Source organism: Diabrotica virgifera, chromosome 5 (assembly GCF_917563875.1).
Source record: "Diabrotica virgifera virgifera chromosome 5, PGI_DIABVI_V3a".
NCBI classification, from domain to species: Eukaryota; Metazoa; Arthropoda; class Insecta; order Coleoptera; family Chrysomelidae; genus Diabrotica; species Diabrotica virgifera.
In genome coordinates, this window is record NC_065447.1 from 116,443,380 (window position 1) to 116,466,347 (window position 22,968).

General features: G+C 31.1%; 1 protein-coding gene across 1 annotated transcript in view; it reads right to left on the reverse strand.

Moving 5' to 3' along the window:
* The window catches only part of LOC126885445 (pupal cuticle protein 36-like), a 48,894-nt gene extending 26,682 nt beyond the window's left edge, over positions 1-22,212 (reverse strand). The window contains exons 1-2 of the mRNA XM_050652016.1: positions 22,156-22,212; positions 17,117-17,920 (exon numbers count right to left, since the gene is read on the reverse strand). Of these exons, the coding sequence (XP_050507973.1) occupies positions 17,117-17,920; positions 22,156-22,167 (816 nt within the window). The 5' untranslated portion in view covers positions 22,168-22,212. The remainder of the gene's footprint in view (positions 1-17,116; positions 17,921-22,155) is intronic.
* Between the last annotated feature and the right edge of the window lie 756 nt (positions 22,213-22,968).

Consider the following 22,968-nt stretch of genomic DNA (forward strand, 5'->3'; position numbering starts at 1 on the left):
AACTTTAGACGTTGATGCTGTATATAGTTACTGAACCCCCAGAATTAAATGTGCTTACAGACGAGGAGTCTGGTGATGAGGAATATAATGATTTTAACAGGCTGTCCGAGAGAAATCTTAGAGCAACTTTTGAACGTGTTTTACGAAATAGTGAAAGAGATTTCAAAGTATATGATGATATTGACTCTGCAGATCATCAGCAAAAGCTAAAAAACTAGTGAAAGAAAAGTTGAAGTTGATCTTATGGGCCAGAATTTAGCTAGATACCAATTAGGAACTTGCTCTAAAAAATGGTGGTGGTGTTTATTTACATTGATGCTGGACATAACTATGAACAAAATGGTCTATTTACATTGATGCTGGATATAACTAGACATAATAGATTCTATGATCCTATGCCACAACTAGAATCTCGGAGGTATCTAGTAACATCATATCTTACGAAATATGGTATCGAAAAGATGCAGGCGACCATCTTCGTACAAAGTAGTTGTAGATATAAGATATGATAAGATTGATCATCTCCTGAGCTATATTCCTAATAAGAAAAGGAGAGGTTTTGCAGATGAATACTGTAGTTCATATGTGCCTACCATGTGTTGCAAGTGCAATGTGGGAGTATGCATCAAGTGCAACATATATTTTCATCTACAATAACTCGATTATGATTTTTCATTTACCTAGTTTTGTAATTGTTTGTTATTTTGAAATTTATAATCGAAAATATTTTAAATATTTTTGCTCCTATATCTTTCTAGCGTTACATATTATGAAACGGCAATTTTCTGAAAAATGAAAATAGTATAGTACAGTTGATCCAAAAGATGGCATAACCCAGATATCCAAAGTGAAAGTTATCCTTCAACAACACATTGTTCTATATGGTTCACACAATGTCCAGAAAAAAGTCACACCATTTTGAGCGTCGGTTTTGGGGGGGGGAGAGGGGGGAGAAATCGGTAAATTCGTAGTTTTTTAAGTTTTTCGCCAATATTTCTAAAGCTATACGGTTTAGCATGAACAACTCTCTATACAAAATTGTTCTACATTAAATTTGAAATAAAAAAGGCCCTATGCATAATCTTGCTAAAATGAATGGTTCCAAAGTTACGGAGGTAGTATAGTATAACTGGTCCAAAAAAAGGCCTAACCCAAACATCCAAAGTAAAAGTTTTCCTCCAACACCAAAATGTTCTATATGGTCCACATATTGTTCAGTAAAAAGTTACACCATTTTGAGCGTCCGGTTTGGGAGGGAGATGGGAGAGAAGCCGGTAAATTAGTAGTTTTTTTTTTGTTTTTCGTAAATATTTCTAAAACTATGCTTTAGCGTAAACAATGCTATATACAAAAACGTTCTACATGAAATATAAAACAAAAAATATTCTATACATAATTGTTATAAAATCAACGGTTCCAGAGTTACGGAGGGTGAAAGTCGAGGTTTCCGATACTTTTTATATTTTTTGGGCAATATTTATGATATAACTATACCAAAAACCCAGACATCCAAAGTGAAAGTTATCCTCCAACACCAAATTATTTTATATGGTCCACATAATGTTCAGAAAAAAGTCAGACCATTTTGAGTGTCGGGTTTGGGGGGGAGAGGGGGGAGAAATCGGTAAATATAAAAAGTATCAAAAACCTCCATTTTTCACTCTCCGTAACTCTGGAACCGTTGATTTTATAAGAATTATGTATAGAACCTTTTTTGTTTTTAATTTTATGTAGAACATTTTTCTATAGAACATTCCTTACGCTAAAGCATAGTTTTAAAAATATGGACGAAAAACTTAAAAAAACTACTAATTTACCGGCTTCTCCCCCATCTCCCCTCCAAATCGGACGCTCAAAATGGTGTAACTTTTTACTGAACAGTATGAGGACCATATAGAACAATTTGGTGTTGGAGGAAAACTTTTACTTTGGATGTCTGGGTTAGGCCATTTTTTGGACGAATTATACTATACTACCTTCGTAACTTTGGAACTGTTCATGTTAGAAGGGTTATGCATAGGGCCCTTTTTATTTTAAATTTAATGTAGAACAATTTTGTGCAGAGGGCTGTTCATGCTAAACCGCTTAGTTTTAGAAATATTGACGAAAAACTTAAAAAACTACGAATTTGCAGATTTCTCCCCCCTCTCCCCCCCAAACCCGACGCTCAAAATGGTGTGACTTTTTTCTGAACATTATGTGGACCATATAGAACAATTTGGTGTAGGAGGGTAACTTTCACTTTGAATGTCTGGGTTTGGGTCTAACTATACCGTACTAAAAATAATTAAGAAAAAAAATGTATGTATTTTGTTTTAAAACCTTCTCCTGGATACATCAAAATAAAAAAAATAAAATTTTTTAAATAAATTAAAATTCAGGATTTTAAGGGTTAAATTAGTTTTTATTATTTTTAACCCGGGAGTAGTCGCGCTCACTTCTGTAACGTGAATAGTCGCGTGTTAGATTTCATCTCACAATACGAATTTAAATACGAATTTACAACAAATTTTTATTTTATAGTATTTTTAATTACTTGCTATGTTAGAAATACTATTGCTAACAATTATTATAGCTAATTGGCTCTCCCCAAAGCCATAAATTCCACAAAAAGAAGAAGAAGAACAAAAAATACCTACGCATTACTACACCCTTCCTCGAGGCACTTACGAATTTTTTTCAAAATTGCAAAATGTTTCATCATGTAATCGCAAAAAAGGATAAAATGTGAGTTTCTATCTAACGCTGCGACTACTCGCGGGTTAAATGTATTCCGTATCTAAGATTTTCCTATGTTTTTAATACATTTTTTTAAGTGTCCATATGACCCAAGGTCTGTTCATATTCTTTCCACCTGTAAGTAAATTAATTATTTTCTTTCTTAATAAATACGTAAATAACTTAAATACTTTTTTTGTAAATTTTCGTGCTTCATCCATTTGTTAGGTACTTTTTAGTACACAATAGTTCAACTGTTTAAATTGATTTAAGCGGATTAACCTGCATCAATGTATAAAGAAAAATTTTACTTTTTTAAATGGCCCACCATAATGAACAAAAAATAATATCACTACTAACGATGATGGTAGGCTGGGGTGATAGGAAAAGATCATTATTCGGAAGCAAGAGATATTTTCAACGATACATACTTTTCTGAAGCTATTTCCTTGTGGCATTTTTATGATTAATTATTTATATGGGAAATAAGCCACAATTAAAATGAAAAAAATAATTTTATTAACGTTTCGACGCCCAAATCGGGTGCCGTTGTCAAAATACAAAATATTACTAAAATAAACTAAAGTGTTGTTGCTAAGCAAAAAAAATTCTTCTAATAATTTATTTAATCTCACTCATTTATATTGGCAATTCAGACATATATTATACATTTTAAAGTAGAAGACTTTAAAATGATATTGCCAATATTTATGAGTTGCGTTCCTGGGTTAATTTCATGTAATCGAATGAACTATCTTTCAGTAAGTCGTCCCAGGAACGCAACTCATAAATATTGGCAATATCATTTTAAAGTCTTCTACTTTAAAATGTATAATATATGTCTGAATTACCAATATAAATGAGTGAGATTAAATAAATTATTAGAAGAATTTTTTTGCTTAGCAACAACACTTTAGTTTATTTTAGTAATATTTTGTATTTTGACAACGGCACCCGATTTGGGCGTCGAAACGTTAATAAAATTATTTTTTTTCATTTTAATTGTGGCTTATTTCCCATATAAATAATTAAACATACTTTTCGAATTCCAATTAATCCTGTCTCCAAATAGACAGTGAAGAGACCGGTTAAAAGATTTGAAACTACAGGCTTTGTGAAAAATCGACCTACATAAGGAAGATCAAAGTTAACAAAAAACAAAGAAGAAGCATTGAATATTTTACTTATCATTTACGGAAAATCCTCACAATAGTTTTCGTATAACTGCCTAAGCTGAAAAAATTAGTACTTAGAAAGTCCTCAGTATTTTGGAAAGGAATAAATTACATCTTTACAAAATGACATTTGTTCGTAAGATAAATGAATGTCGACCGATATTTAGATTTTGTGAAGAGTCATTCTTAGTATATATCAATATTCAAACTTTCTTTAAAACATTGTATTCTCATATGAAGCACATTTCAACTGAATTATACTTGTAGTAATCGACATAATGGCAGCTAATCTGGAAAGCTCAACGTAGGTGGCGCCCGTGTAGTTGGAGGTCATGTCAACTTACGTCAATACTTCAAATCAATCTATTTCCAAGTAAATATTGCATATTTGTTTCACTGTGTGAATTAAACTTGAGAAAATAAAATCCCTCAATGTTGTGCTGTGCATTTGTGCTCATCGAGAACATCAGGACACAGGTTTCCCAAAGATATTCTGAAGAGAAAAAAATGGATTGTAGCAATAAGAAGGGATAAATATGTGCCGAGAATAAATGCACGTATCTGCAATAAACATTTTGTTGAAACAGATTAAGTATTGCCCCCAGATTCGACTGTAAAAAATAGAATACTTCACTATAAAATTCAGATCAAAATTTATTATAAACGCACGGATTAAGATATGCAATTTTATATACATTCACACTGTTGCCACATCTACAATCGCTTTTTATGGAGTGAACATGTAAAAAAATTTATATTTGAAGTAATAATATAGAAAAATGTGAAACACTAATTTTAAATATTTTTCAAGTTCTCAATATCTTTTAGTGACTAAAACATAACCTGACCAAACCTAACCTAGCGTCATCGAAAATAATATAAAGAAGTTAATAACTGAACATTTTAGTGATATATTTAAAATATGTTTTAAAATGACTAAAACATAACCTGAGCAAACCTAACCTAATCGAAAATAATATAAATAAGTTAATAACTGAAAATGAAAGTGACCATTCAAATATTCTTTAGTGACTAAAACATAACCTGATCAAACCTAACCCTAATTTTCTCTAATTTCACCTTAAATTTAAGGTCGTCTTTCACGTAGACAAACAACCAAATAATTATACTTAATTAAATTAACACATTCTATATTTCCATAAGGAGTTATAATTTTTTTTAAATAAGACAACATTGCAGAATCAACTGCGCTCACCCCATGCTTAAACCAAATTTACACCAAATGCGCAACTGTCATGGCAGCCATATTTTGAAAATATCACATTTTTAAATAAGACAAACACAAAAATTAATGCTGAGCGCACTTAATTGTGAATTTTAAATTGATAAAAAATGTAAGGCAGATCGCACATATCATATTATACACAGTTGTCAGACTCGTGTGGGGAGTTAATCAATACCAAATAAATACACTCTGAGCTATAGAAATAAAACATTGAGACGATGATTAATATAGTTTATCATTCGATAAGTGTTTCCTTTTTCCGGTAACTCTCGCATCCCTTCTCAATTCGTTTTTCAACGCACAGTCTCCAAGATCCGTATATTTCGGCCATAATTTATTATTTATTAAATCGTAATCAAAAACATCATATACAAACTTCACGAATATTCAAAACTTTGACCTCCAACTACACTAGCGCCGCCAGGCGGGAGCAACGGCGTACATAGGTGCCATTATTGCAGGTACTGGACAGACGAGAATCCTCATTCGACGAGAGAGAGGGAGAAAGGAAGAGGGGGGAAACAAATAGGGAGATATAGAGATAAACATAGAGAGAGAGACAAACCAAATATCTACAGAAATTAAACGTTTAGTCACGAATTATAAATAATCATGTGATTGGTCCATTCTTTATCGATGGTAAGCTTACTGTCCAAAGGTACAAAGGCATTTTCGAAATGAAATAATTCCTACAATTAAGTAGATTACGAGCAATATTGCAACTTGGAGCACGTTTGGTTTTTGGCAAGACGATACTACACCTTATTACGAACGGTCGTAATTATTTAGACAAACATTTTCCTGATCGTTGAATTGAACGAAGAAGTCCGATCGAATGGCTTTTCAGGTCACCTGATTAAACTCTAGTTGATTTCTTATAGCGCTATTTTAAAAAATTGGGTTTACGAAACATAACCCCAAATTTAGATGATTTGTGAGAGAATAATTTATGTATCTGGTTTAGAGTCTTCAGAATACTTAACCACTTGCATAGATTTTTTTCTGCTTGTAAGCAAAAATTATTTTCTTTATTAATAAATAACGAGCTAAACAAAAGGTAAACTATTTTTGTTGTAATTTTTTATGCTTCATCCATTAAGTATAAAAGGTACTTTTTAAAACACAAATACATAGTTTTGTATTTGTTTTTATGCGAATACAATGTCATCTATCGTGAATCAGAAAATGATTCAGAAAAATTGGTTATTTTTCACGTAGAATCTGGATCCCTCCTCCTCCTCCCAAGTGCCTTCTCTATTGAGGTTGGCGATCAATATGGCAAATTTCTTTCTGTTCTGGGCTTGATGAATTAAGTCATTCCCTGTAGTGTAGGTCCAATCTCTGATGTTTCGCAGCCAGGATTTTTTCTTTCTTCCTATACCCCTTTTACCTTCGATTTTGCTTTCTAATATTACCTGGAGCTGCTTAAATTCCCTATGGCGCATTATGTTTCCTCGATATGACGTCTTTCTAATTTTGATTGTGTTGACCAGATAACGACGTGTGTTCATTATTTCCAGTACTTCTTCATTTGTAGTTTTGCTGTTCCAGCTTATTCTTAGCATTCGGCGGTACATCCACATTTCGAATGAATTCAGTTTGTTGACGTCATACCGTTTAATGTCCAGGTCTCACAGCCATATAGTAATAGAGACCACCCATAACACTTTAGTGTACTCAATCTTATTGTGACTGATAGCTTGGGCTTACAGAGCATTTTACGCATGTTCATGAAGCCAGATCTTGCTATTTCAATGCGTCTTCTAATTTATTTTAAGTGGTCTAGCTGACTATTTAGCTCTCTGCCCAGGTATACGAAGCTTTGGGAACTCTGAAGGGTATACCATTGATTTGTATATTGGGTGTAATTTGTTCATGGGGGATCTTCTGGAATACCATGATTTTGGTTTTGGAAAGACTAGTATCCAAGCCCAGTCTGTGACTTTCTTCTGGCAGTATGTTCATCAATATTTTTAGTTGGTCTTCTGTTTCCGCTAATACTACGGTGCCATCGGCATATCTTACATTATTAATGATAATTCCATTGACTCTGGCACCTTCAGGGCGATCTTCAAGAGAAGCTCTGATGATATGTTCGGCATAGACGTTAAATAGCAGAGGGGACAGAATGCACCCTTGACTCACTCCTCGTTCTATGTTTACATAATTAGTATTTCCGTTGTCTGTTCGAACACATCCTGTGTGGTTCCAGTATGTATGTCTTATTATAGCTATGTCGTGTCCGTCCAGCCCTACTAGTTTTAGCACCTCAATTAATTTTTCGTGTCTAATGCGGTCGAAGGCCTTTCTATAGTTCTATAATTCTATATATCTATAATCGACAAAGCACACATACAGCTGTTTTTAAACCTCGAGATACCTTTGTGCCATTAAAGCGGCAGTTTCACATAGTAGTTCACTGTTATCGCAGCGGCTTTTAGCGGTGGGGATATATCTACTGCGATGGGTTTTACTGCTACCTACTGATTCACTACCCTTATGTCCAATTAAATAGTCAGTTTTTTAAAGATGGCGCCGAATAAAAAAAAGGTGTAGATGGTGTAACAACTTATTAATTACTATTGAAGAAAAAAAATATTATGGAAGAAAAGTACCCTCAGTGGCGAAACGAACATACAGTAAAAAAAGATATTGGATGAACAAACCCTTATTAAACAGACCTGGCTTTGACATGGAAAATAATTTATTAACAGAACCATTAAAAGCATGGCACTGTTGGACAGTAAATAATCATCTGTGCTCATTCCTGTTGGTTGGCTATCATGAATTTTCTTTTTTTCTAGTAGATACGTTGCTCTTATGGATGCTACCTTCTTTTTTTGGGTTCCTTTTTCTATAATCTATACCCACATTTTCCGCAATTTTTTCAATTGCATCCTTGCTCTTGTTTTCGCCAGATTTCGCCATTTTTATTTTATAAATAAGTTACTGCGATAGCAAAACTAGAATTATTTCTACTTATCGCAGTAATTCTTATAACAATCTACTGCGATCGAAGTGGTATGATTCACAACGAAGAAAAGGTGACAGTCAAACCACGCCTACCTAACAGTCGCTGTGGTAACAGTGAACTGCTATGTGAAACTGTCGCTTAATGTCAATCCGATAATTGCTTCTCTGGTGCCTGTACCTTTTCTAAAACCATATTGAGAACGAATCAGGTATTCTTCACACTTATTGTGAATGCGGTTATAAATTAGTCGCACAAAAATCTTAGCAGCATGACTCATTAGGGATACAGTTCGATGGTCTTCACATTTCCTTGCTTTTTGTTTTTTAGGAAGAGCTACATACTCTGGACCCGAAAAATGAAATTTAAAATTTTAAAGTATAAAATAATTAAACTTAAGAATAATTTTGCTTGAATCTAGTAGTAATATCAGTTCCACCAAACTTATGCTTGAAAATATTCTTCATATTCTCGACATTCCGTCCCGCAATCTTTTAACTGAAAATAAGCAATTTATCACTGAAAAAAAAAAAACGAAAAATTACGATTTTCATGGTTCAAAACACAAGTTAAAAATATTATTTTTGAAATCATCAAGTGCCTGAATTCAAATTCAAACGTTGTATTAGCTCTCGATTTTTTGGCTTGTTTTATTCTAAAACTTTGTTTTTTTTTAATAATTATTAATGAAACACTCATGATACGACGTACTCTCGGACTGCAGCGTATATAAGAGAGAGAAACAAGGATTATTATGCCACAAATTTATCGTAGTTTGAATTCCCCTTGTACAAAAAAGCGCCCACCCTGTCATTTGCGATTCATTAACAGCTAAACACAATATTTTAAATTGAAACCCAAATAGCCCAAAATACTTATCGAGAACTGATAGAGCGGGCAATGTTTGAATTTGAATTTAGGTACTTCGTGAATTCAAAAATAATATTTTTTAGTGTTTTTGAACCTTGAAAATCTTCATTTCTCGTTTTTTTTTTAGTTTTAAATTGTTTCTAACTCGAAACCGATCAAATTCAGAGAAAATTATAAGAAAAATCTTTTAACGAATGAATCAGTAATTTAAAAAAATGTGTTTGTTTAAAAAATTTATTTAAATAAATTAGGACCACTTTTCGCATAGACGATATCTTTAACCAAATTCTGAGGTATCTGGTATCTCATGAAACTGATTATGCAAAAAAAATCTCATAACATATTTTTCCGAACGAACCCGATCTTTTCGCATTGTCTAATAATTAACATATTATTATGAAAGTTAACAATCTTAAGATTTTACACAACATTCAAGAGCAGAAATGTTAGTACCCACGAAATGAAGAAATAAACTACCGAACATAATTAGTGATAAGAGGCGGTTATGCAGCAGTAAAGCTAGATTTAAACTATCAATAATTTGTTTCATGAAATGACAGTAGTGCAACGACTGAAGGTTTTCATCTACGATTTAGTTGAACCTCAATTGATTTTCATGAGAATTGGTGAGTAGTTAGAAGATACCTAAAAAACAAAACTGACATGGTGTCAACTTGCGCTTTTATCCTGGGGGTGGATCCCATCCCTCCTCGAGGGTGAAAATTATTTTCTTAAAAATAACATTAGAAATCTATAGAGAAAAAAATTCTAAGTCAAATTATATAAGTTATAAATATTATAAATATACATAAATGTTATTTTATAAAGTTATTAGAATAAATCAATATTTTTAAGTTACATATGAAAGAACAAAAATTTTAGATTTTTGTGAAAAAATGCATGTTTTAAAGCGGTTTTTCGTTAATAACCATTCATTTTGTAAGAATAGGTTTTTTTTTAAAAACTGATTCTTACCAAAATTGAAGCTAATAAAAAATCACATAAACTATTTACTTTACTCCTTACTTACTTTACCGTTTAATATTAATTTAAAGTAAGCTATAGGTAATTGAGTGTATATTTTTTCGGTGAGTACTCAAATCTAAATATTTAAGCTTAAATGAAGGAAAAGCGATGCATTCTATAAAACATACTTACTAAATTATTGGCCAAAGTACTCAGAAACACCTAAATTGAGCTCTAGAAGAAGCTGATAGCATTAATATTCGAGAACATGAAGCATTTTGGCTCGCAATTTTTTCGTCCAGCATGGATTTACATGAAATTTTTACAGAAGGTAGGAAATAGTCCAAGGGTCATTTTCTATATCATGCTGCTGTACGCTAAAACCTTGGGGTACTTGCCACCCCATCTCGGGGGTGCGAATTTTTTATTACATTTTAACCATGTAAATCGATGTAAACAGTAATTTTAAGAAAAAGATGTTTATTACATTTTCTTCGTAAAACTAATATTTTTCGAGTTATTCGTGGTTGAAAGTAACAGTTTTTCGACGGAAAAATCGACTTTTTTAGAGGGTTTTTTGAGAATAACTCGAAAAATATGCATTTAATCAAAAAAAAACTGTAGATATCAAAATTGTATCTTTTAGTAACACAAACGAAACTGTTTTTCTATAATATTTTTGCGACCAATACAAAGCGAGATACGGCATGTTAAAGGTTAGCTCTTTTCGTCAAATGCATAATTTGAAATAATCAAAGCCAAATAACGGGAAAAGTTTGCATTTTTCCAGGAAAACTTACATGATGTTTTTTCAAGCATTTTTGTAATAAAATATTTCAAAGAAAAATAATAAGAAGTTTCTAGCAAAAAAATTGAGCAACTCATGATCAAAAAAAAGTCGGTACCTGTCTTTCTCTACGAAAAAAGACAGTGAAAACAACCCCCTAACTACCCTTGTAACTAAAAATTGTTCTTCGCATTTCTGTAATTCTTTTTATATCATTATATTATTAATACACCCAAGAAGTTTGACCTATTTGAAGGCCTAATTTTAGAAAAATTGGAGTTTAAAAAAAATGCTTGAGATAAGAAAAAAATGATAGACTAATAAATTGTAGCTTTTTTTTTAATAGCTAAAATTTCCTTATGCATAGATTTTCACTACAGTGAAAAGTTAGCGAGGCAGCTGTTTAAAACATCTATTTACGAGCAGACATCTCCTTATTCGAGACCTTTAAACCCATCTCAATTAAAAATTAAGGGATCTTACGGAATTTTATTTACACAGTCTTATTATTCTTCAAAAATCCTACTAAACTATTACTGAAAAAACCTTTCATCGCCAAAAATAAAGGAACTGTACTTATAAAACTTATTTTTATTTTCGAAAAATTGGAATAGGTCACTAGTGGAGTCACTCAAGGTGGATATGAGCTATTACCTCCGATTTCGTTGAACCTCCATGGATTTGCATGAAATTTGATGAGTGGTTAGAGGATATCTCAAGGAACAAAGGTGACATGGTGCCAACTTGCGCTTTTACCCTGGGGGTGGATGCCACCCCTTCTTGGGGGTGAAAATTATTTTATTAAAAATAACCCCATAATTCTACAGAGGAACAAATTTCAAGCAGAATTTGTTATAAACTTATTAAATATTTGTCAAAGTACTTAAAAATATCTATTAAATAAGCCCCCGAACATGTTGACAGCGTTAAAATTTATGCTCCAAAATTTTTTCAAAAATTTATCTTTTAAAAATTTTTTCAAAAAATGTTATCGTTTTTTTTAATAACTCAGTTCGTGTTTACGATGTCAGGTTAATCTAATAACTGTTTGAAAGATAATTCCAAGTAATATGTAAGCACGTTAAACCTAATCTTTTAAACCCCTTACTTTTTTAAAAATTAAAGGTTAAATTACCCCGGTTGCATGGTTGCCACAGCAAAATTTAAGATGTAAACGTTTTTATCTCAGTTATTTTTTACCCTATAAAAATAGTAAAACAGGTAAAATATTTGGCACAGAAAAAACTAAAATATTTTTTACGTATATTGAGTAATTTTTTAGTTATTATCAAAAGAATATGAGAATTACAATAATTTTAAAAATTATGATTTTTTTAAATTATATCTTTTTTTCAAAAATATGCATTCTAAACCGGTCAAAATTATCGAAAACATTATACTTATGCTAATATAAAGAAGTTCTTGTAAGGATTACTATAAACTTAAATTTTTGTGGAAATGGCGTATGTTTTATTTTTCACTTTTTCCTAAAAAATTCTAAACGGTTCTATTATTTTCATTAGAACTTTCTTAATTTTGACGCTATTACCTTGTTCTCAAGCCCATTTGATAGGTATTCCGAAGTACTTTGGCAAATATTTAGCAGGAATATTTTATACATTTCATCATTTTCCATTTATTTAAACTTCAATATTTTGATTTGAGTACTCGTCGGAAAAAATACACATTCAATTGCCAATAACTTACTTTGAACTAACATTAGTTTAGTTCTTTATGTGAGGAATGTTTTTATTATCTTTTTAACTTTTTATTATCTCCAATTTCAGTAATAATAACTTTTCTGTAAAAGCCTATAGTTTTGATTCATACGTGAAAAACCGATTTAAAACATGCATTTTTTTTACGAAAAAATAAAATCTTTGGTCTTTAATAACTCAAAAAGTGTTGATTTATTTGAATAACTTTATGTAACAAATTTTTCTTATAATTTGTCCCTCTATCGACTTATGGTATTATTTTTAATAAAATAATTTTCACCCCCGAGAAGGGGTGGCATCTACCCTCAGGGTAAAAGCGCAAGTTGGCATCATGTCACCTTTGTTCCTTGAGGTATCCTCTAATTACTCACCAATTTTCATGAAAATCGAAGGAGGTTCAGTGAAATTGGAGGTGAAAACCTGCAGTGACTGCACTACACCCTTATAGAGCAGTGGTTTTTAAGGGTTTAAATATTATGATATTATATCCTAAAGCATAAAACAATCATTATTTAACCAGTCAAAACCAAATTGAACCTATAATAAAGTTTACAATGTTTTTATATAAATTTTGACAATAAGGGTAGTTTACAACCCTAAAAATAATCAACGCCCTTAAGCATGATATAGAATATGAAGTACAGGGTAAGAGGATCCTAACTTCAAATTTTTATGTAAATTGATGCAAGGCGAAATTATTCTTTTAGGATAAGTGAACTTTTCTTATATAGCTCCAACAAGGGTGGTTTAAGGGTTGAAATATTGTGATATTATATCTTAAAGCACAAAACAATTATTATGTAACTAATAAGAAGCAAATGTTGACAATATTAAAGTTTAAAATGATATTTTATAATTTTTTACAATTAGGGGTGGTTTTCACCATTAAAAAACCAAAAGCGTACAACGGCTCAATATAGAACATGAATTAGAGGGTGAAATGAGCCTAATCCCAAATTTTTGTACAAATCGATGCTGGACGAAAAAATTGCGAGGTTTTGCCACTTTTCCAGCTTCATTTCCTCGATTATAAAATTAAGCATGTTGTGATGAAAATAATATTTCAATTTTTTTAGGAAAAATTTAAAAATAAAATCACTTCCACCAGACACCCTTTCCACAAAAATTTAAATTTATAGTAATCCCTATAAAGCTTTTTTTACTTTAGCATAAGTAATGATCTCAAAAATTTTGAACGGTTTAGAACACGCTTCCATGACATCTCGTACCGCGACAGTTCGTAACCCGAAAAATTCGCGATTGAAACGGAATATAGAGGGCAGGTCGAATGCAAGAAAATGGCCGATATAAATGGTATAAACAAACATTCAATTGAGGAATAGAACAATACCGATTTTATTTAAAATATTTTAATGTACTCATAATGCTGAAATTTACTAAAAATTTCTTAATATTGACCAAATACCATTCAAGTAAACAATTTTCTGGTTTGTTTATACCACTTATAGTAGTTTAAATTTATTCCACCAGAGGTCAGCTACTTTGTTTTTCATCGCTAATACTAACGGCCAGTTCGTAACGGCGACAGTTCGTAACGGCGACAGTTCGTAAAGGCGACACTTCGTAACGGCGACAGTTCGTTAATATACATATTCGTAACGGAAAATTCGTAACGTCAAAATTGAATTATTGTGTTTATTTTTGTTAACACTTAAAGCAACTTTTATTACAGTCACAATTGAAATTACGTTCATTTCTAGGTTTATATTCGTAACGCCAACATTAAATTCCTTTTATTAAATTTAGTATTATTGAATTTAATAAAAAATGCATTCTGCATACATTCCTATACTAAAGTACTGGTACTTTTTTTAAGACTGCTTCTTTTTAAATATGTTTCACAGATATTTGGCGTTATAATCTTGTTAATATGACAATTAAAGAACTAAAAAAAATTATCTTGAATTATCTTTTTATAGTTGTAAATCTAAGTGTGAAAAATAATGAAACAAAAAAAAACAGTTTGTTAATAATATGTTTATTATATAGTACATTATTTGACGGTTTTTGAATTTTAAAGAACCGTTTGGATAACATAAAATTTGGCATACGCATAGCCAACATGTCAAAGAAAATAAGTGATATTGTGCCGATGTGTGCTTTTGCCCTGGGGGTGAGTTTCACCCCTTCTTAGGGGTGAAAAACATACGTTAAAAATAAGTCCGAAATTCGATAAAATGCCTAATTCTAAGTAACTTTTATTTTATACAGTTTTTTCACCAAGTTAATATTTTTGAGTTATTTGCGAGTGAATATGTTCAATTGTCAACACAACAAACACTTTTTAGACAATTTCTCGCAACTAATTCAAAAAGTCAGTATTTTATCGAAAAAAACGTGGTTAGCAAAAGTATAGCTTGTAAAAAAGTGAAAAAAATGGTGTATACATGAAGTCTCTAGACCTAGTAGAAGCAGAGATATAGCTAAAGATAAATAGGTTCATATTCGCCAAACTTAAAATAAACATATTTCAACGTGAAATAACCAAAAAATGAAGCACTTTTTGGAAAAAACTCATTACAATTTTTTTAAAAGCTTTATGTTAATTTTTATAAAAAAATATTCTGGCGTCAAATGTGAACAAGTTACGCTCAAAATACTGTTAGTCCGTTTTGATTTGGCATAAAAAAATCGGGAAGATCACCCCCCAATTAACAACTTAAATATAATTAATCCTTAACGCTTCACATGTTGCTTTATTTATGTTGTGTCTATATGATCTGTAAGTTTCACCGATTCAACGTGCTTATTTTTGAAAAAAAAAATGGTTTTAAAATAAAAATTTTAAAATTTTAATTTTAAAATACCAAAAATCTCAAGAAGTAATAAAATGTACGTTTTGCTTTTCTGGATATTTTGGAGTTTTTGTTTTCCTGCTAGACAAAAATCGGTTATGCTATGGCTGTTCAAAGTTTGCATACACTAGGGATTAGTGACTCGTTCAAGCCATTTTAACTACAGCCTTTTCAAGAATAAGCACTTTGAACCGCTGAGACTGACAGATCGTATAAATAATAAATATGTAAAGTAACTTGTGAAGCGATAACGATTAATTTTATTTGATATGCAAATTAGGAGGTGATTTTTGCGATTCTTTTTACCAAAAAATAAAAGGTACCAACAATGTTTTAAGCATAACTCACTTACTTTTAAGGTTAGAGGTTTTTTTTTAAAAACAAAAATAAACTTTTTTTTTAAACACTTTAAAAAAGTTGAAATGAGTGATCCTCGAAAAGTGTTCCGGTTTTTGGTTACTTCTCGATGAAATATTCGATTTGGAATTTGACGAATAAGAACCTACTTTTAATTAGCTACAACTTTGCTTGTACTGGGTCTACAGAGCTAATATATGCACCGTTTTTTTTTTAATTTTTTTTAAACTATATTTTTATAAGAATAGTTTTTTCGACAAAATACTTACTCTTTGAGTTATTTTCGAAAAACCGCCTAAAACGTGCTTATTTTGTTTAAAAATGAACAAATTCACTAGCAAATAACTCGAAAAGTATTGACTTGGTGAAAAAACTCTATAGAACAAAAGTTGCTGAGAATTAGTCGATTTATCAAATTCCGAACTTATTTTGGACATATACTTTTCACACCCGAGAAGGGGTGACACTCACCCCTAGGGCAAAAGCACACATCGGCACAATATCACTTTTTTTCTTAGCTATGTGTATGCCAAATGCTTTAAGAGGTTTTGCAATATTTTTCCCGTAAATAACGTACTAATAATAATTAATAAAATTTACATTTTAGATTAGATTTATTTTAAGATAATTTTAAATATTATTTCTCCACGAAATATATGTGTTGAAAATGTTTATCCTGATGCTCATTCGTTAAATCGATAAACGTAATTTCAATTGTAACTGTATAAAAGTAAGTTTCCATTTTAAATAAAATATAAACAAAATAATTAAATATTGACGTTACGAATTGTCCGTTACGAATATGTATAGTTATGAACTGTCGCGGTTACGAACTGTCGCCGTTACGTCGCCGTTACGAGATGTCTCGCCACGTTAGAATACATATTTTTGAAAAAAAAATATAATTTTAAAAATCAGAATTTTTTATATTTTCGGAATTTTCTTTTGATAGTACACCCACCGGCACAAAATTCCGCCACGAAAAATTTTTGCTTAAGTTTGACAAAAATTTAAAACTTTATTATTTGTGCTCCGATTTTTAAGATCCTTGCATCAGTTTGTAGGTATGTATTTTAAACGTTTCTCACTACATTCAAACGTGGTGGCGCGAAACCGCGGCAAAGCGAGTCGAAGGTAGGAATATTCAACACGCTGTATCTTTGTTTATTTTTCTCCAATAAATCTGAAAATTTCAGGTAGAGTTGTTGAAGTTATATACTTTAAAAGAATAGTAAAAAATTGAAAATTACAAACCATACCCCTTCCCCTCTTAAGTTAAAATCAGACCATTTAGGTTAAAAGAATTTTACACTGATATAATAAAAAAATAAACCTTTATTAAAACATAAAAAAAAATTAAAGAATTGATATAGATCGATATCACAGTTGCCAACAAGAAGATTCTGTTTTCCACATATCAGAAAAAATCTCTGTCTTATTCGTTCAGAGCTATTTCTAATATAGATACACCTTAAAGATTGAATTCAGTTTAGTGATGACCATATCCTCCGCCTAGAGATGAAATTCCGTGCCCTCCAAAATCACTTGAGCTGAAGCTTGAAGATCCAAAATGATCACTTCCGCTGAAACTTTCGTGACCTCCTAAACCACTTGCTCCAAGCCCTATGGATCCATGATCTCCAAGTCCACTGGATCCATAACTGTCACCTCCATGACCGGCGTGGATAACAACGGGTACAGGTTTCTTTACGATTTTTATGTCTGGCACATGAACTGGAACTGGTTTTGGAACTGGTACAGGGTAAGGTTTTGGAATGTGTACTGGCACTTTTACTGGGACGGGTACTTTATACGGAACTTTGACTGGATAAGGTACGTCTTTAACGATTTTCACTGGATAGGGTTTGTCGATATGCACTGGATATGGTTTGGGAACATGGACGGGATAGGGTTTGTCAACTTTTACTGCCACTGGTACTTTAACGGGATATGGGATCTTCTTTTCAACAGGCACAGGATAAGGCTGAGGAACTGGTATCTTTACTGTTTTGTGAAGCGTAATGTGGCTGACGTGACCTTCACCTCCTCCAATGCCTCCGCCAAATCCTCCATCAAATCCGCCGTGTCCCCCTATATCGCCCCCTATACCATGACCGCCCAAACTGCTTCCAAAATCATGACCTCCCAAGCCATGTCCTCCCAAACTTAATCCACTTCCATGTCCTCCAAATCCACCACCGTGTCCAAAGTCATCTCCACCTCCTCCAAGCAGTAATCCACGCTTCTTTTTTGATGCTTCTTCTGCTAGCACAGTAGCTATCAATAAGGTGCAAATCTAAAAGATAAAAATATAAATTCATTACTTGATTGATTTTTATAAAAGAGAACAAAATGTATAAACATTAAAAGCAAAAATATTATTTCAAGAATATTTAACAACATTTGAATATCCCTTGCAATGAATAGAGGTATTTTTAAAGAATTAGTTTTAAAAACTATCACTAAAGATACTAAATCATCTATTTAATAATAATTGGAAACAACTTTTCGAATCATGGAAAACTATCAATGATTTTCGTTGAAATAATTCATCACACCCATACGTAATGATATTTACGTAGTAAAATATTGTAGATAATCCTAGATCAAAAGAAAACAACCGAAAGGATACGATTAGTCAATAAAATATGTAGGTACATATACACAAAAATTACTCAACAGAAAGCGGAACTGCAGGATGTGGCTTGCTTGCCGTCACATATTATTATGTCAAAGGCAGACTAGATAGCGCATAAGTAAACACACCCGAAAATATTAAGGGGTGGTCACAAAATACAGATAAGTGATTATAAGTAAAAAGATACAGAATAACTCGTTGGAATATACTCGTAGACCTACATTACACCTAGATAGGGGACATCAATGTGGTTCTAAATCTCATATTTTATTATTTATCTGATTGCTTGACAATCTTATTAATTAAATAATTAGTAGGTAGTTAATTAATTATTAACTAATTAATTAATTTGGTTCATTTATTCAACTATTTTTTACCTAAAACCTATCCTGTGTATTTATATATTTGTTGCATATCGTCGCCTCAAAGCAACAGTAGGATATGTAAAAAAAATGACTTTTGGGATAACCATTTCAAATGATTGGGAATAAACCCTTCTGTTGAGTGTAACACTAAGATAAATAAAAAGTGGAATACTTTTTTCACAATATTACATATCCTTGTATAGCTTAATTTTTTTTAACTCATATGCTATAATGTAACACTAAGACAACATACATATCCTGCTGTTGTATTTTGTCGTTTACTAATTTTGGTCACAAAATATTAATGCAACACTAAGTTATCTTACTCACATCCTACTGTTAATGTAGTTATTGCCGAATTAGCCGAATTGCGAATATTTGTCTTTGTTTATATTAAACGGCTTGCACCCACAATATTTATTATCTTCAGAAATCTTACTACAGTTCTACTATTACATTCATATTAAAAGTTGTATTGTTAGAATAAAAATTAATAATTCAGCCTCAGCCAATTTAAGTTATAAAAAATCTAAAATATCTAGCATAAGTCAATATTTTTAGTCTGCATCCGATGTGACCACAACTAATTCTGATTAATTTTCCATTCTCTTTTGTTTGTCATTTTCGTTGTCGAGTTTTGAAATTGTCGGAAAACATGTATATTGAGTTTATAATTTATCTAATAAAATGTTTGAACAAAATGTTTGAACAAAATTGTTTTGTTTTTTATAATAAAATGTGTAAAATTTTATTATAAAAAAACAAAACCATTTTGTTCAAACATTTTGTTCAAACATTTTATTAGATAAATTATAAACTCAATATACATGTTTTCCGACAATTTCAAAACTCGACAACGAAAATGACAAACAAAAGAGAATGGAAAATTAATCAGAATTAGTTGTGGTCACATCGGATGCAGACTAAATATTGACTTATGCTAGATATTTTAGATTTTTTATAACTTAAATTGGCTTAAATTGATTATATTTAATATAAGTTTATACAGAGGACGTTTGAGTTGGAATAAATTAATTATCTCGAGAAGGGGTGAATTTGGAGAGAAATCCTGAGACAGTTCGATTTTTAATTTTAAATTATGACTTTTTGCCATATACATATACATCATACTAGTGACGTCATCCATCTGGTTGTGATAACGTAATCGATGATTTTTTTAATGAGAGTAGGAGTTGTGTTATAGCTCATTTGAAAGGTTACCTATTTAATTCTCTATTCAGTAATGTAAATATTAACATAATTATTTATACAGTGTGTTCAAAAAATATTTTTTTATTAAATTATTTGACACAAAAAGAAGAATATAAGTAATTTATTAAATTAAAAATACATTTTACTGCTGACAGAAAAACAGGTGATAATGTTTATCTCAAAAATAAACATTACTTTTCGCTTAAATTCAATGTTCAAGCTGCTAAGCGACAGGTGGGTGGCAGATTTAACATTGAATTTAAGCGAAAAACAATGTTTATTTATGAAATAAACATTTCTTTTTGTTTTCTGACAGCACTCAAATGTATTTTAAAGTAAATTAATTACATACACTCTTCTTTTTGTCTCAATTAATTTAATAAACAAAAAATTTTTTTGGGCACCCTGTATAAATAATTATGTTAACGTTTATATTAATGAATAGAGAATTAAATAACCTTTCAAATGAGCTATCGCACCACCCCTACTCTTATTTAAAAAAATCATCGATTACGTCATCACGACCAGATGGATGACGTCATTAGTATGATATATATGGTAAAAAGTCATAATTTAAATATAAAAATTGACCTGGCTCAGCATTTCTCTCTAAATGCTCCCATTCTAGAGATAATGAATTTATTCTAACTCAAACGTCCTCACTTCATAACACATATTTACGGATATCGTTAAAAACAGATTAACTGTTAGAGTAACAGTAGGACAAGTAACTTTTTTCCAATTATTTTTCACTTTTTTATGAAGTAATATAAATATTTATGTAAGGCTTGTAAAGTTATATACTCAAACAAAATTCCATGTAAATCCATTCAAATATAAAAAAGTTATTAGGTAATGAAAAATTCGTAAAAATTTCAATTGCGTTTTTCTCGAAACTACAATATGTGACATATCCTACTGTTGCTTTGAGGCGACGATATATTATGGTTTATTCCGTATATAAGACAATTTGATTTTAAAAAGTTGAAGGAATATTTGAATGAAGCAGAAAAAATTATGTTATATTGTGTTTCGCATTTCAGTATATAATTTTCTTTATCTGTTGTTGAAATCTAAATGTTCCGTTAAAAATTTGGTAAGATATTTTAAAACATTCATTTTTTTCTGATTAATACCTTTTTGAGGCATTAATATGATTCTTTATTTTACAAACACTCATAATAATGAGTAACTGAGTATCTTCCTGTATAATTATGACTTATCGGCAAACTGAAAATTGCAGATACTTGCCATGAAATCAAGAGAAAACAAACAATTATTTCTAATTCTAAAGTGGAAACAATAACTCAAATCTATGTAGTTCTGTACTGAACGGTACTCATTAGGTTTTTGTCACATTCCCTTTTTTAAAGCTGGTCGCATTTCATGTTATCACATACAAATAATAGGCCAATTAATTTAAAGTTTTCTCTATTATATGACATAATATACTACATTGTAGTTTATACCACGATTCCATAAATTAACAAAATTGAATAGAATAATTTAGTCTGTCGTATTAATAAAGCAGTATGCTATAATAAAAAAGTTGAATAACGTTTTAAAGATAATATGCACATTGTGCAATACTCATGTTAAGAGAAGAATTTAATAAAGTTACCTCAAAAATAATTAAAACATACTGTTATTTATTTGTTGTAAGATACACTAAATTAGTGTTATATTTATTTATATTTTTCATTTTCAAATGACTGAAAACTGAAGATCTTAGTATACGGTTATATTGAATCAAAAAGTTTTATCGAATTTTTTAATACATACAAATGGTAACACCTAATTTCAAAATAATTTATATATTTCCTAATTACTTGTATTAGAAACTATGTCGAATGTGGAAGTAACTAGAAGGATAGGAAATCAACCGGAAATAATACTAACTATCAAAAGACGAAAACTTGAGTACTTGGGACATGTGATGAGAGGGCAAAAATACTCATTATTATAACTTATTATGCAAGACAAAATCCGAGGAAAGCGAAATGTGGGAAGACGAAGAACATCCTGGCTTAAGAACTTACGAGAATGGTTCGAATGCAGTAGTGCAGAGATATTTAGAGTGGCAGTCAACAGGGTCCGCATTGCCATGATGATTTCCAACCTTCGATAGAAGATGGAACTTAAAGAAGAAGAAGAAGAAACTATAAATTTTTGGGGTTCGTTATTGGCTTTAGTTTTCAACTTAACTTATCTACTTTTACCACTTTAATTCAGAAATGAGACCCGCCACTGATATTGTTCCACGGTTATGAATAACACCGGATAATTATTTTTTTGCGACTCGTTTTGGCCACTTACCAGAATCTTCATGTTCACTAACTGAAATTAAGTAGAGTGAGACTGATGCATTTGTTTGGTGTACGGTGTGTATTTATACAAACTATCGGATACCATCCTCCCCTAGTGATAGTACCGGTACTTTCCCTCTTCCCCGCAATGTACCCATTGTAAAAAATGAGAATGTTGTGAAATTATGTCTTCAATTTATTTCTGTATCATTTCCTGGTACCAGTAAAAAATATTTTTAATTTAAATGGTTCTACTTATATCAAGCGTCTACTATAATTTTTATGTTGATGTTTCTTACATGTATAGTCACACCCATTCGTAAAAGACGGAATATTAAAACAAAATGCATATTTTTTAAATGATTGGAGATTTATATTTTTTATTGATATTAATATTTTGTTAAAAATGATAAAAAGTATTCTTCAGAGATCATAATGTTAATAGATCAGGCAGTTCGAACTAAAAACACTGGTATAAATCGATTTTTAGATACAGCATCTCTCGACCTGCAACTGTCTGCATTCTGTTCAGGATGACGTCAGAAACAAGTGTACAATATAAAAATCGGTGGAAATGCATACCTGCATTTTTTACAGTGTATAAAATGCATCTAAAAGTGCATAAGATTCTGTTACTCGACGATTTTTTGGGATCGCTGAACATAAATACGCCATCCGAGCCGATACCCTAAGAACCTGAGGCCCAGGTTTTCCTAAGGCAAACGGATTACTCGGGTTTTTGGGTTGCTGAACATGAATACGCCATGAGAACAAAGCGTCAAAGCATCTGGTATCCAGGATCACTGCTAAGGTTCGTCATCCT